The sequence below is a fragment of the Euprymna scolopes genome, chromosome 3 (genome assembly GCF_053919585.1).
Source record: "Euprymna scolopes isolate OS-2025 chromosome 3, ASM5391958v1, whole genome shotgun sequence".
NCBI classification, from domain to species: Eukaryota; Metazoa; Mollusca; class Cephalopoda; order Sepiida; family Sepiolidae; genus Euprymna; species Euprymna scolopes.
This window is the reverse complement of record NC_136484.1, coordinates 72,246,848-72,263,655: the sequence shown is the minus strand read 5'-3', so window position 1 is coordinate 72,263,655 and position 16,808 is coordinate 72,246,848. Positions and strand designations below refer to the sequence as shown.

The window sequence follows — 16,808 nt, the reverse complement described above, 5'->3', positions numbered from 1 at the left end:
TCTGTCTGACTGTCTGTCTACATTTCCCTACACAATAACTGTCAATTTTCAGTCTACAGACTCAAAATTTGGTATACAGGGTAGTGAGATTTGGGAAAATCTTTGTAATCAGTTTCCGGCCAGAAATTTGGCTGTTAAAGTTCAACGATTTGACCTTTGAGAACTCTATCAAACTCCTCCAACAATTTTGGGTCTAAACACTTGAAATTTTAGATATAGGTTCCTTGGACATGGATATAACTTAATAACTTGATTTGAGCCCAAAACAATAAATGTTAAGGGGTAATAATCGGGGTTAAAGTTAAAAAAAAACTGACCTCTGCCGTCTCTACCAAATTACTCAGACAATTTCTGGTCTAAACATTTGAAATTTTACATAAATGTTATTCAGAGATAGGCCAAGCTTTTTAATCGGTTTGGGTTGAAAATTTGAGCTACAAATATATAAGTCTATGTACGTATGTTTGCATGTCTGTCTAAAACTTTCGACAGAGGCAACGGATTTTCACAAGATCAGTATTGTTTTGAAGCTCGACCCTTCAAACGACAAATACCGAAAAATTGACTAAAAACATTAATTTCTTCACCCTCAACTGGACACTTTTCTACAGGGAAGGGTCGCTTTTTTCACTGATATTTTTGAAAGTCATCCCCTCTTTTCAATTGTCTAGCCTTAATTTAAACCTACGTCACTTCCAGTTTGGCGGTGGTCGAAACAGCAAAGACATCATGTTTTTTTCACATTCTTTTCCTCCTTCGTGGTACGGGTTCGAGCCTGCCTTCCTACTACCACTTTTTGTTTTTGCTCAACACACATCTCCAAATATCCGGGCACCCGTGCTAGTTTATACATAGTTTAAATATGCAACTAAGTCTTTAAAAAAAAATATGTCAGAAAATTGTCTAAACATAAATTTACCAACATTTTCTTTGTTTAAGTTTTGAAAAAAAAACATGCAACATTAATAAAAAACAAAATGGGAGAGAAAAAGAATGTGTCTTGTTTACCTGTACAAATGTCCCTGATATTTCAGTTGCTTTTTAAAAATTTCTTTCAGAGAAACAAAACTGAAAATTGAATAAAGCAATTTTAATTTTATAAACATAAAACAAAAAATAATCTCAGAATAAATTTTATAAAATAAAACTAAATTTTATAAAATAAAACTAACTTTTATAAAATAAAACTTCCAGTGAATTGAGAATCTACATTATTATTACATATCAATTGCAGTTGTGAGGAAAACTGCCATAGCTAATCCCATTAAGTTTAAAACAAGGACACACTACAGTGCACCGGGAGGAAGCTTCACATGCTCACCTGCAGTAACTTTATCTTTAAATACATTGTATTCCAGAACCTATTGTTGATATTATCATATTTTTATATAATGGCTGAAATGAAAATTTAAAATGCGAAAGTCAAATATCACGGTCCATTGTAGTCTATGCAGAAATATTCATTTTGAATACACCCGTCTTATCAAAGAAACTACTGTTGATATTATATGCCGGGCCCTTCTGCTTGTGCGGTGATAAAACATCTCAAATGCACTTGTGATGTTAAGCTATATAAGATTGTTAACTTCGGTCAAAATTGAACTGTTCCTTCTTTAATAGGATTTTTTCAATTATCAATACTTACTGGCAGCATTCTTATACAAAACCTATCTAAGAACATTCCCAGACACATCAAGTATCTTTGTGTGAAATTTCAAAAAAATCGGTCCAGCCATTTCAGAATCCATAGGGAACTAACTCATGCACACACACACACAAACTGCCTTTTATATATGTAGAAATTACATTCAATAAAGTTTTTGATTAAAGCCAACTATTCTTTTTATACTAATTTCACTGATATAACTCATTTTCAGATGAACAAATGAGATCTTATTCACACTAAACTTGAACAAGACACCTAAAGAAGGCTGAATAATACATTGGCTGAAAGGTAGTTGAAAAGGCTTCCTTTTTTTTTTTTTTTTTTTTTTTTTTGCACAGGAAAGATGAAAATCATTGCAATATTATATTTTAAAATTTGCTGTATTTATTTAAAAGGTGTTTCATTTCAAGCCATAATTCTGCCCATTATCAAACTATTATGATATCAAATATAAAAAAAAGAAAAGTAGAATGGTGGGCTTTGAGATGAATCATATCTACACCTAAAAATTATAAAATAAATGTTTCAGTTTGTAACTAGTTTAACACACAAAACTCATTAAAATCATTTAAATTAAAATTAGTGAATACGCAAGGGAGAGGGCTAAATCTGCATAAGCCAATAATATAATTTTAGCCAATATAAACTGCATTCAACCTCTTTCCTGGCTCACTTTTAATCAGCCAGATTGTGTCCAATTGGCTCTTAGTCTCAGCATGGTTTTCACAACTTAAACACTGTTTCATATCAAATGCCTTTTATGTTACTGTAGTACTCCTCTAGTTGCAGCTACAAATTCCTAAAACAATGACTTTTTATTTCTCATTATTATTATTATTAATTATGCATTACCCAACATATATTACTATTGTTTACCCTGACATTACGTGTATTTCCGATTGTGTTATCAACATAACCTTTTAAGTAACATGTTCCTCATGTCACTTATGTTTGTCAATGACAAACGGTCTAAGAAATAAATGTATGTATGTGTGTAAAAGAAAGCAATAGTTTCTTTGTTATTACTATTTTCTTTTAATTTCCAACCCTCTTGTGTAAATAAGAAAGCACAAGACGGTGAACACTTCATTGAAAGGAAACTGATATGTTGGCTCCAAATATTTAGAAGTTATCTGCTTTTAACCATATCCTCGTTATCTCCTCTAAATCATACTAGCCAACAAAAAATACTTTCTCCTTCCATAAACAAAAAATATAAATATAAATTCACCTAATGTCTGAGGGTTGGGATAGAAATTGAATTCAGCATCTTTTCTGACTTGCTTTATGGTTGCTACAAAAGCATAAAAACAGAATACAAATATTCCTTTTATCAGATAGTAAACCGATTATGATCTCAGTTCCTAGTTCAAATATTATAGCTAAGAGTGATTAACTTCTAAAATTAACAACAAATTAAATGAAATTTGAAAATGTTAGAATTTTCCTTTTTTTTCACTCTTATTCATCCTACAACAAGCCACAATGCCACTTAGATACAAGGGACTACTAATCGGAACCATATCTATAGGGACATTATGTAGGAAGTTGAGCAACAAGATGTCTGTTCACATTATATTTAAAATTCTGCATATTAGTACAGTCAGGGAAGCAGGAGACCAGGAGAGAACTTCAAAGTCTAGCGTCTCAAGGGAAGAAACTTTCCGGTATCTAGAGATTTTGTTGCTTGTCGGATTAGTCCGGGCATTTACATTGAGGGGCACAAGTACTACGAGCATATTCCATTAAAACAGTTTATAACTTACTTGACAGTCTTGTTGGCAACCGGTGCCACAAGTTTTGGCATATCACAGTTATAGTCTGTAATTCGTGATAATTCTGGAAATGAAGATGACGATGATATGAGAGAACTTCCTTGGGAGACTGGCGGTATCCGAAGATCATTGGCTGCTTCATCATTGCTGGTGTCTTTGTTTGCATCCTCTGGCACACTATTCCTAACGCCAGTCATCACAGTGTGATGCAAGTCGGTATCACTCGATGATCTCTGCCCATGTAATGGGCTGTTTGAAGTCCAACTATGATTCAGCAACACTTGACCATTTTCAGCGGCAGCATCTTCCAACTTCACCTTTGCATATTCCTCTTTCAAGAGCTCCAAGATTGTCACCTGATCCTCTTTAGAGTTCTTGCCACTTGTTACTGTTGACAAAGAACTGAAATCCAGACTGTCACTCATACTATCTGTTGGGCTTTCCACAGAAGACATGGCTCTGGCGCCATTCGCAGTTGAAGCTTTCTCATCGTTCTGTAAATCGGAATTGATATACATTTCTCCCGGTGACGTGTCATTATATGAAGTGACATCAACCCGATTATCAAAACCATTTGGAACGCATTCACTGGTGTCTGAGCAATCTGAATCACCCTCAAAACTAGTGATTACTGGTTCAGAAGTTTTGGAATCATCTGTGGCAGTCTTTTTTGGAGGTTCTTTGTTGTTGCCTATAGATTCTTTGTCAAAGGAAAAAGCTTTGTTAACTTGACCGTCGAGGTTCTCATCTTTGCTGTCAGTTTCAAGGCACTTAGGGTTGAGATTGAAAAGTGGAACAGTGTGGGACTTCTGAGCTCTCGACTTGAAGCGTTTTCCATCTTGCATGCTCGACACACCACTGTCGGAATTTGAGTCAGATTTGCTGGTCGATAATTTTGCTGTGTTGCCTGGGGAATAACCACATGAAAAATCAGCGATTAGATTTGAAATTACAATTTAGCCAGAAACACTTACAATTTTTTCAGCATTAAGATTACAAGAGTGAATCAAAAGTGTTGTTGCAATATTCAGAAACTTTAAACCTTTTTGCTGAGCTCACCTGATACTCTCCGAATGCTACGAATTCTATTCAACTTTATGGCTTGGAGTATCATCTCAGCATTCACAGATTTAAACCTACCTGAACTTGTTTCATTATTGAGGTTCTTGCAACATGATCAAAATGTGTTGGCTCATTTGAAACCAGCTCAATTCACTTCATATGAATGCTGTTACTACATTAAATCTTTATCCTAAAACTAACAAATTTTTTTTTTTTTCAATGGCATAATGACCCACTAAAGTGATAGAACGATTCCAATATTTTTTTCCTTGGTTCTGATACAATTACCAATTTTGGTTCTTTAAAAACCTCTAAATAATATTAGAATTGTTTTATTTTTTATTTTTGTATTACTGTAAAAACCTATGTAATATGTGCATACATTTTTGCAAATGTAAAAATATACCTGTATGGGGATATATGGATTTTAGTTTTACTGATAGTTTAAAAATCAATATTTATCATTAGTATCAGTAAAAGAAAATTAAGTTTTTAACAAAAATTTAAAAAAAAAACAAAAAAAAAAAAAACAATTTTATGAAAAGTATTCAATTTTGATATCACAAAAAGTTCCAATGTTTTCGATTTCTGATTCTGATTAATCATTCCAACATTATCCACTACAAACTTGTAAAGCTGGTTTCTAAATAAGACTCTATTGCATGTTCATCTGTATGGTCTTTAAATAGCATATAAAATGAAACAAAGTTACAATGTGTCATCAAATAAAATACCATTAAATGCAATGGATACATTTTAAAAATGGAATTACTTCAGTCATGTCACAAACTAGCACATACACAAATATTGCAAAACTTTTGATTCATTCTTGAAAATATAAAAAAATATATACACACACTTATGTAATAACTAGTGATGGGATGATTTCAAAATATTTCCCGATTCTGATTAATGATTCTGTTCAAAATTCCAGATTCTGATTCTTTTAAATTGCTAAGTTTTTAATTAGAGATTTGATGTGTGTTTTTTTTTAAATGTTCAAATGACTGTAAAATCCCTGTTGTAATGTCTGCATATATTTTTGCAAAACATAAAAAAGTCACTTGGGAGGGAGAGGGTATGTTACAAGAGTAGTCTTTTTAAATATTTTTTCAAATGTTTTTTTTGTAATATTTTTTTTTTAATAGAGAGTCACCACTTATCAAGGCCTGAAGGCCACTTGAGGATAAGGGTAAGGTGGTAGGATAATAATCGTTAATGGTGGAAATTCGCTAGAATTTGATTATGTAGAGGAACAGCTCTGCAAGAATTTGAAGACTACCATATTGTAGTCAGCTGAAAAGTTGATTGAAAATTGTGAGACAAAGTAATACTATTTAAAATTTTCATTTCATCTATATTTTTTCACTTGTGTCCAAAGCATAAAAAAAAGCAATTAATTCAGAAAAAAAATGAAGACCAGACAATGACGGGATCAACCAGTGTCAGTAAAATTGAAGAAAATGTTCAGAGCATTTTAAATCTTTTAATAATCCACTGAGAGGTGACATATATATGTTTAGCAAATAAGTATGAAAAGCTATTTGAACATTTCAAAGGATTTACTAAGGAATGGGCTAAGTGAACTCTTACTTTGTTTACAGTAATTTTCCAATAAAAAAAAAATTAAATGGACTTAGAAAGCCTATGCTAAATTTAGGAATCGGAAACATGCAGTCTTTGACCTTTAGACTTGGGTTATAAATATACAATCCTTTAATAAATAAATATTTTACTGTCAAGAAAATAAAATTCAAAGAATCACTTTTCAAATTAGAAATTAGGCTCAAATTTTTCCGTTTGATTGCATTACTCCTAACAGTTCTGATTTTTCAGATTCCCAATTCATCATTCCAATACTAGTAATAGTTGTCTATACTTGAAAAGATACAGAAAAACATTGTTGTTAAAAAAAAAGGAAATTTAAATTTACAGAAGACAATGCAATGGAGAGGTGTAATGGATAGACACAAACTGAAGCAACTTAAGACAGATAACGGTAGAATTGTTATGTAATGAATGGCTGGAACCATCATACATAACTGAAAAGAAAAAACTTTAATAAAAAGATTTAAAAGAGTGGGCATCGAATAATCGATTGTCTACCGGTTGAAAAGAGGAAGGGCTTACGTCATAAACAGAGAAATCGGACGACGATTTTTTTGTTTACAAAACAAAGAAACGTGACATTCCTCGTAAGCTCTGGAATTACAGATATTGGCATGAGTGGGTAATTCACGTGTCGCTCCGTTGAAGACAAAATCGAATGATCTTCTGAGGTCAAAACGTGACTTAAGAACGCATGTTCTATTATCTATCAACCGATTGACAGGACGCGTGGATAGAAAAAACAAAGCGACAAAATGCCAATAAAAACGGTGAATCAGCAGAGAGGAGAGCAGAGAGAGAAGAAACACGGAACAGCATGTGTTGCTGAAGACCGGATCGTTGAAGCGTCATTTTCCCTCCTCAGAGCACTGTGAGAAAACTTACTATCGCTGTGAACTTCAGAACCACCAAAAGAAAAAAGACGATCTGTTTTAAATTGTAACTATATTGTAAAATATAATTTTATACAAAAACAAACACAATTGTGACTTACGTCTTTTAATGCATATTTTTAAGTTACGGCTGATTGTTCTAAGTGTCAACCGCTTTGTTTTCAGGTTCAACGTTGTTATGACATTTTTGACAATTGACGAGAGGCAAGATAAGGAAAAAGTGCCAGTCTAAGGTGAGATAACTCACTAGTCTTAACTCGTTGTCATGACAACCGCTTAGTAAACAAGTGAACCTACGGACGACCGACGTAACTAAAACTGCTATGTACCACAGCCAGGGAGTCCTACGCACTATTACGATTTCCCAACCTGGGAGCCACCCCACAATACAATAGAATAAGCTATGCAGCTTCAACTTTATTAATACAATATCTATTTTTCTTCTTATATTTTGCATTTAATGTATTCTTGATTTCGTCTACATGGTCAGATCATTGTTGCCAATGTTAATTTTTATTAATTTTTTTATCTAAAAATATAGTCATGATTTTATCTCCAAAGTTTATTTTATTAACAGTCTTATAATTAATATTTTCATCAAAATCCTTATTTAAAATTTTAGTTCGAATCTGATAAATAGAAATGCTACAAACATTCACTACAAATTCTAAGCTTACTCAACAGACACAAATCATAGTTAATTTTGTATTCTGTTGTAAAGTTGTAGTCTATACCAATTTGAGAGATAGGAATCTGTCAGTTAAGCATTTTCTGCACGAACTTGAAAGTTGGTTGAAATGATTTACACTTATGCAGAATATCATAAAAACTAAAATTAATATTCTTATAAGCCCATAACTTTAGTTATGTAATCTCTATTTTTAAGCATATGTCATAAGTTCAGATAAACATTGTACCTTAGATTTCAAGTCAGGAGAGCAGACTCAGATAACAAAACAGTATTTCCTTGAGGTTTACTAATACTTACAAACTGCTCACTAGTACTTTTCAGTATTAATAGGAAATTATAGGGAAATGATTGTTCTTTTGGGAGAAAATTCACTGTCTTTTTAAAAAGTATACTAATTCTTTCTTCCACGTGTATCCTTTTCCAAGAAAAACTCAAAAAAGTGTTATGGAAAAATAATAATCAGGAAAAGAAAGAGAAAAATAAATAAAAAAATCTTTTTCCCTAGATTAAATTCATTTTTTTCCTTTCTATAATTTTTTTTCTAGTCCCACCTCTCTTATTTTATTTATTTTTTTTTTTTTTTTACAAAAAGAAACCCCACCAGTCAACCACTGGAAAGGAGAATAAATGAAAGGAATTCTTCCAGAAGATCAACCATTTTCCTATACAAATATGGTTGAAGTAAAAGTAAAACTCAACATTTGTTTTGGTCTGCTCTCCAGGATTTAAACCTAAGGTATCATGTTGGTTCTAGTTTTAAATAAGATTTAAACCATAAGTTAAGGACACAAAATTATACGGATTTTTTTCCATTATTTATGACAGAAACTAAACTATTATAATAAGAAATATAAATTGTTTAAAAGATGTCACTTCGTCTATTTGTTGTCAAACTTGACTAATTGTTGATTCATCTTAAGTATCATTTTATAAAAATTTAGTCAATCCTCTTGAAAAGGGTTGAAAACTTCAAAGAAATGGGTGGAAAATATAGAGTAAATTCCAAAAAAAGGGTGGCAATAGGGAGTAAATTCCAAAAAGGAGTGGCAACAGGGTGTTAACCACCCACCCCAAGAAAAAAAAAAGTGTGGCACAGGGTGTAAATTCCAAAAAAGGAGTGGCAACAGAGTCTAAATTCCAAAGAGGAGTGGCAACAGGGCGTAAATTCCAAAGAGGATTAGTAATGCGGTTTAAATTCCAAAGAGGAGTGGCAACAGGGCGTAAATTCCAAAAAGGATTAGTAATGATGTATAAATTCTAAAAGGGAGAGGCAATGGGGTATAAATTCCAAAAAGGAGTGGCAATGGGGTGTAAATTCCAAAAAAAGGAGTGGCAATGGGTGTAAATTTAAAATAAAGGAGTGGAAACAGGGTGTAAATTCCAAAAAGGAGTGGCAATAAGGAGTAAACTGCAAGTAGAATAATTTGAACAAAAAAAAAATGCTAAGATATTTCAGCATTTGTACATTTATTTCATTTAAAAACAATTCTAAATTGTATTTTTCTTAGGAAATACCAAGTAATTGTGATTGTCTTTCATATATATATATGTCACATAAATACTTATAAATTAAAATTTCTTTAAAAATAAAGAAAATATAAATAAAGTCTGAAATAATAACATGATATTATGAAAAGAAAAAGATTAAGATTCTGACATGAATACATTTTATGCACATATTTCAATGAAATAAAAGCAAAAAGTAAAACAGGTAAGAAACAAAAACACAGGAGGAAGCATTTTTTTTTTTTTTTTTTTTTTTTTTTCAAAAGATGAACAAAAACTAGAGAATAAAATAAAAAGGAATTGCAAAGGTGAAGGAATAAACTCAATATTGTATTAACAAAAAACAAGGAGTTAGTGTTAAGTTACAAAACATGCAGAGAGAAAAAAGAGCCTATTTGAAAAAAAAAAAAAAAAAACTGGAAAGCACAATGGTTGCAAATTGGTCAAATGTAACATTATCAAGAATAAAGAAAAGGAAATACAAGACAGAATTATCTTGTATAGAAGAGTTTTAATCATGTACTCCCCCCTCCCATCATCTTCCGGAATATAGCACAACTATTTGTATTCCATGCTTTTCTTGTATGGGTCTTGTATTAGTTTATTATCTGACAAATGTCTACGTTGAACTGATACTAACATGTTGCATATCCCCAAGGTATAGTAGTAAAAATAGTGGCAAAAGAGCAATAACACTGGGAACATAATTTTTGTTGAGTTATTATTGCATACTTTTCTTTGTAACTAACTATTTACCACTGAATTCCAAAATGACCAAAGTATCTCTGTATTACATATATTTTTTAGTTACAGGATATTCTCACTTTGTGTTTTAAAAAAAAAATATTGTAGAAAGATGCACTTATTTCAGAGAATCATCAGTCATCACCATGTCTAGTTTTGTATGCTGGCATGCATTGGACGACTTTTAGAAATTCACATATGTATCCCTATTTCTCTTAAATCTATCCTTATCACTTCCTCCCATGTTTTCCTTGGCCTTGTCCTGCTAATTAACCTTGCTACCTTGACTGTTCTATATCTACTAACCTAAGAATTCTCATTCATTCTTTCAACATAACAAAACTAACAAAGTTTCTTGTTCTAATCTCCCTATACTGTTCAGATTTAATCTTCCTCTGAGGTCATCAGATCTAAAACTGTCTTTACGACTTACATTACATATCCATCATATCATTCTCATATCATTTCTTCCAATCCAAAAAATGTCCTCAACCCTCATTAGTCAGGATTCATTTTGATGTATCATCACTTCTACTTCTGTATAACGTATCATAATTACATTTTGCAATTAAATAATGGCATTCTTCTTTGGATTACTAATGTTATAGTCATATTACTTCACAAAACGATTATTAAAAAAAAAACAAAAATAAAAATCATTCAAGCAAAATTTTGAATGTGTAGTTTGGGATGAAAGAAAGTTTATCTTTGTAAAATGCCTGTAAAACAAAACTTTGGGTTTTCTTTTATTCCCCTGCATATCTTCTTTCCTCTTTAGTTCACAGCACAGAAAACGAAATTGACAAATTGCAGTGAGCACTTAAAAGAAAAAGGAAAATAGGATTTTGGAGGGAATACATTTTAATTGCCCTGGGACAAAAGATGCTTATTTTTAAAAGTTGTGTTTTTTTATAGAAAAATTTGTGCAGAACCAATTTGTAGGAAAATTTAGTTACATCTGTGAGAAAAGTATGCATCCCTAGAAATGTGTATGTATAAGAGATGCAAGATAAACATCAAAGAAAATCTTTGTACATTTATAAAATATTTCCATATCTATACAATAAATTATATTACTAATAATTGCAATGACCATTTTATAAGCTTTTAAAAATTTGTAAAACATTCATGCTGTTAATAATTTTTTTTTTATTACAATTGATTTGAAAAAATATTCTTAATACATTATGTTAAAAAACGCTTTTCATTTTAAATATTAATTGAGAATTTAAAGATTAGTTTATACAATAAACATGAATAAATATTCTAGTCTAATTTATTATATATTTGATTAAATGCAAAGAATAAACAACATCTAAACTGAAAAATGGATAAAAAAGGATTTCCCTAGAATTATAAACCATCTTTTAACATTTCCACATGTATCTTTTTCAGTCATTTTTCAATGAAGAATTTTTTCCAAATAGAATCGTAACAGATATTTTTAAATCTCAATATAATCATTGTTATCATATCCTTATCAGTCAATTCATTCTCACTATTATAATCATTATTATCTGTAACTACTATAAATATTATTACTCAAAAAATCATTAATATACTCATTATTTTTATCATTATTGTTATTATTAACTTACTAGAAGCACTCATTGAAAAAGACCGGTAGTGTTTTCTGGAGTTAATGTGATGAGTTTCCTTAGATTTCCAATAATCTATGCTTCCTCTCAATTATCATTACAGATCAATTTGTATTTTTGCAACAGCTGTTTATTATTGAATTCTCTGGAATCTGAGTGACAATAAATCTCCTCAGGATTCCAGTACTCTTCATTTCCTTCCAGTGAAGGTATGGATGGTGATTTCCGTCCTCCCCCAAACTCTTCACATCCATTTTCTCTAATACCAACCAATGCTTGTGTCAACAATTTTTTTTAAATAATTGTCATCCTCCCCTCACCCCCCCCCCAAAAAAAATGGTATCAGCTTGGTTGATACCAAACAAAATAGTTGTGAAGAGTCAAAGAGGAGAGAAAGCATTAATCTGACTTCCACTGAATGAGTGTGTAGATTGAAATTTTGGGAGTCTTATTGTCACTCAAATTCCAATGAAGATCAATGATCATTACCAACAAGAATTCAATGGTAAACAGCTGTTATGATAACGCCAAGCCAGTTGTAAAGTTTATTATCAAAAGAAGTGGAGAGTACAAGAAATCTGAGAAGGCTTGTCATCCAGACTCCAGGGAACACCATGGTTATCAGTGAGCAATCTGATGATGACCTGTGTGAGAACTCTTAGTGAGTACAAATAATAAGAGTACAAGTCTTAACCATTGCTACTGCTGCTGCTGCTATTAATTTAATCATTATTATTGTTACTATTATTTGCTCATTGTTAATAGTATTGTTGTTGTTACTATTACGATTATCATAACCATCATTGTTGTTGCTATTAACGGCAATAATAATGATAATAATCTTTACTATTATTGTACCAATTCATTGAAAAGTGACTGCTAAATACTTGTGAAAATGTTCTTTTGAAAATGAACAAGAAAAGCTAACTGAATAAAAGTAACATATAAGCCATTTTTACAATAGATGGGCACAACTAAATGTTTAGATTTTGTTCATTTTCTTTATGTGTATATTTTCTTGCATGAGGAGTGGGGGAAATAAAAGAAGGACTAAGGTTAACTATGATTGAACTGAGGGAAAAAAATGTGAAAAAATTACGTGGTCATCTCATAACAGAATACCTTTCGATAGACTAGGACTTTTAATCTGGAGAGACGAAAGGCTTTTGGACTGAGAAATGGGCTGGGCGAAGAAACTGGTTGGCGGATAATCTGAGAAGGAAGACAACAAAGTCCATAGAGAAACAGAGACAACATGCATTCAAAAATGCCACAGACAAAAGAGGGAAAATCAATGACAATGATATAATATGAGATAATAAAACAAACAATAGAAAAAACAACAGCAACATAAGACAACATGGTTAATGAAAATCAAGAGATCTATTTAGAAACAATTAGAAATAGTGTAGGGAGAAATCATTATTTGTGATAAGTATTTTTAATGTTTAATATTTTTTTAAATAGCATCTACCAAAAAGTTAGAAATACAGCCCTAAAAGTAAGCAATGTATTTCAATATTGAAAAACTTTACTGAGTAATATAAAAGAGAAGTTTAATGTAAGTCATTATAAAAACAAACATTTTATAGATAAAAAAAAAAATGAAAACCTAACAAATGTTCAAGTAAACAACAATAATAATAATCTAGCAAGCTTAAATTTAGTTTTAAAATATATTAAAAACAGGAAGCAAACGTTCAAGTCAGACCGAAAATGTATTCAATAAATCAAATTCTGATTAGACAATTTTCATTTGTTATTATAGTACATTCATTTCAAATTGAATTGTATTATAGGAATTGTCTTAGTTTTAAAATGTGCAAAAAGCAAAATTAAGAACTAAACTCACTTAAAAAGCATCCTGCCAAGCAATGCCTGGCAGGAACAGCTAGTGTGTGTGTATACATACATACATATATATATATATATATATATATATATATATATATATATATAAATATATATACTAGGTTGGTGCAAAAATAATGTTTTTTATGTGTGTCTATGTATGCATATATATATATATATATCTGTGACTTACTTGTGGTTTCATTAAATACTTTTACATGCAAAATCCGATCCCGCATTTTGCTAATTCCTGTCCTCTGATGAGAAGGAGAGTATTTCTTCGAAACTCCGCGGATTAAGGACTATCCACTTATCTTGTGCTTCCTTTTTAAAATTAAATATGTTTTTAACTCTTTTTCAAGATGTCTTTTAACATGTTTTATTAATCATTTGTTCATATATATATATGATAAAAACCGAGATTATTTTTGCACCAACATAATACATATTTATATATTGTATGTGTATTTAGGCAGCATTCTTCCATTTAAGCAAACATTGTTAAATATAATAAAATTCTTGTGTTTGATTAATAACCTGTTTTATTTTTTAACAAGCAGGGAGACCTGACATTGGCTGAGATTGAATGAAGGTCAACAAATGTTCCACTTTCCCATAACTTTATTTCATTGAAATTGGTGAAGTGGCCCATTTTTAATCAAATTAATTGATTACCTGCTCTAATTTTGAAGCCTCATCCCAGTGTACTGGGGGAAGCTTCACATGCTTCTCCACAGTGATTTCGTCCACAATACATTGTAGTCTACATTGCACTGTAGGGAATCTACTGTTGATTTTATGAAATTATCTGTAAATAATGGCTTCATTTAAAATTTAAAATGCAAAAGTCAAATATCATGGTTCAATTGTTCTCTAAGCAGAAACATTCATTTTGGACGTGCCCCTGTCTTATCAAAAAAAAGCAACTGTTAATTTTATGAAATTGCTAGAATAACTGATGTGCCACAGTTATCTTCAGCAGTTCATCTAATATACTAAATTGAGATTGACTTAAAAGTTCATAGCATTAAAAATTGCACACTGGATACTGCAATTTTAGACAAAAAATGTTTAAATCACATTTTGGATTGATGAGTCACTGTTGCAGTTTTGCTAGAACATCATAATACTATATTTTTTATGAAAAAGCATATGAAAATTCCTGCACCCACCTATTGAACCCCATATTATGATTTTTATTTTTCCATTTCTATAATTTTCAAGCTTTAAATAAAATAGAGTACACGTTCTGTGAAAATAAATGACAGTATATATATATATATATATATATATATATATATATATATATATATATATATATATATATATATATGCACACACATTTAAAAAATAACCTAATTAAAATAAAGGGAAGTAACTCATTTGAGTTATCTCCCATTCAGTTAAATAGACTCAAAGTCGTTTTAATGTAGGAAAAATCCAGTTCTCCAAAAGAGGCACTAACTCTTTATAATTCAAAAAGTTCTTTTAAAATGCAGCATAAACAATAGGTTTCTTCTTTCTTATGTACACCACTAACTGTAGTAAAATGTAATTGATAATAATCACATCAAAGGCAAGGATCAAACTACTATGGAAAATCAATGAAATTTGTTGATCAAATGTTAATTACAATTTTAGTCTGAATGTACACTAACAAAATGGAAATCTTCCTACAAAACAAATTAAATATAAAAAGTTAATAAAAAACATCAAAGACAAAGTTTCTTGAGTTTGTTACAGTTTTGGCGAAACATTTTGGTTAGTATATAACCAGTATATCAACAGGTTTTAACATATTTAATTTTTTAGGGTTTAGGTTGAAAAGCCTCAGAGCATGTAATATTAACGATACACTGAGGCTTTTCTGTTGCTGGAATGGGATGGAATTGGGTGGAATTATCAACATTAAACTCGAGGCATTTACTTATTTTTTAATTTCTTACCATTTTATTTTTGTTAAGAATGGGGCATTCGGTAGAATGCCAGACATTCACCTGCCAGAATAATCTTTTTAGGATTCTAACTACCCCTTTAAGCACAACTGTTTACATCTCTCTCTCTTTCTCAACCAGATATATTTGCTAGATAGTTTTTGAAATTCTTTTTCATAAGCCTGGTTACCCTATGATTTCTGGAATGATGGAGATCTTACTAAGATTCAATTTAAAAAAAATTTTTTTGTTCTTTTTAGATTCAGTGTATGTGTGCACATACAAACATTTAGTCTTATGTCTATTTAGGAGCCAATTCCAATTAATATGTTCAATATTGTGTCATGTTCTAATTAGTATATAAATACACACACACAATATATATATATAAACATATGTAGTAATAGGAGCAAAATTCGCAAAATCAATAAAAACTTTTCAAATTCTAAAGTGTAGAAATATAAATATGTATATTTATAAAACAACCTTATTCAGATTTAAAAGGCTCAATATCAGTGATAGGGCCTAATATAAGTAGAAAAAGTCAAGATATTGTAAAATTGAATTTACAGTATTTTATTCAAAACAAGGAATACAAAATAAAAGGAGAAAGGTTCTTTATTCCATGGAGTTTCAAAGATAGGTTTCATTCAAATCATAAATTTTATGATTTGAACTGGCCATGGAAGGATATTTTGCCAATGTCGTCCCCGCTCTATTTCTAGTTATTCATTTTTTATCATTTTTCCATTTGAACTCTATATTTTTATAAAAAAAAGAAGGCCTCATATGCCTCTCTACACAAGAACATTTAATTCCATGGATTGGATTTTACTCCCACACGTCACTATAGGATTCATCTATGCCAGCTTTTCATCTCTTATCAAACCCTAGATATTTTTTAAAGAGATTCCAAAGGATATCTGACTGAAGTTTTATTGGATTTACTAATCGCCACAAACTTTTTAATCCCACTGGATATTTGCAACCACACTTATTGGATTTTGTTGGGTATTCCTTCCTGTTTTTCCCATATACTTTTATTTTTCTTTCTCAACTGTTTTCAAAAATTGCACTAAAAAAAAAAAAAAATATATATATATCAAAAATTTGCTAACATTTTTTTTTCTCTGAGGAGAAGAGCCTATCTTTGAAACTTCATGGAATAAGAAACCTTTCACCTATATTTTGTATTCCTTGTTTTGAATAAAACATTGTAAATTCAATTCTACAATATCTTGACTTTTTCTACATACATACATATATATATATATATTTACATACACACAACTGCCACCCTTAATCAACTTCAAACTCATAAGGGATCATGAATTTTTGACACCATTTTACAAGAAAAAATGGTTTTCCTCTAATTTTTAATAAAATTTAAACTAGTCAAATGACATTAAATTACATTGATTTTAATTACTTTATGAAAGTTTCAATCATTTTTAAACGCCAGAAAATTAAACATTTGCTA

At 30.6% G+C, this 16,808-nt stretch overlaps 1 protein-coding gene across 1 annotated transcript in view; it reads right to left on the bottom strand.

The window, feature by feature from the left end:
- The window catches only part of LOC145261143 (protein FAM135A-like), a 567,493-nt gene that overhangs the window by 35,440 nt on the left and 515,245 nt on the right, over window positions 1-16,808 (bottom strand). Inside the window, exons 19-21 of the mRNA XM_080119438.1 lie at window positions 12,666-12,755; window positions 3,433-4,348; window positions 1,009-1,068 (exon numbers count right to left, since the gene is read on the bottom strand). Coding sequence (XP_079975564.1) covers window positions 1,009-1,068; window positions 3,433-4,348; window positions 12,666-12,755 — 1,066 coding nt within the window. The remainder of the gene's footprint in view (window positions 1-1,008; window positions 1,069-3,432; window positions 4,349-12,665; window positions 12,756-16,808) is intronic.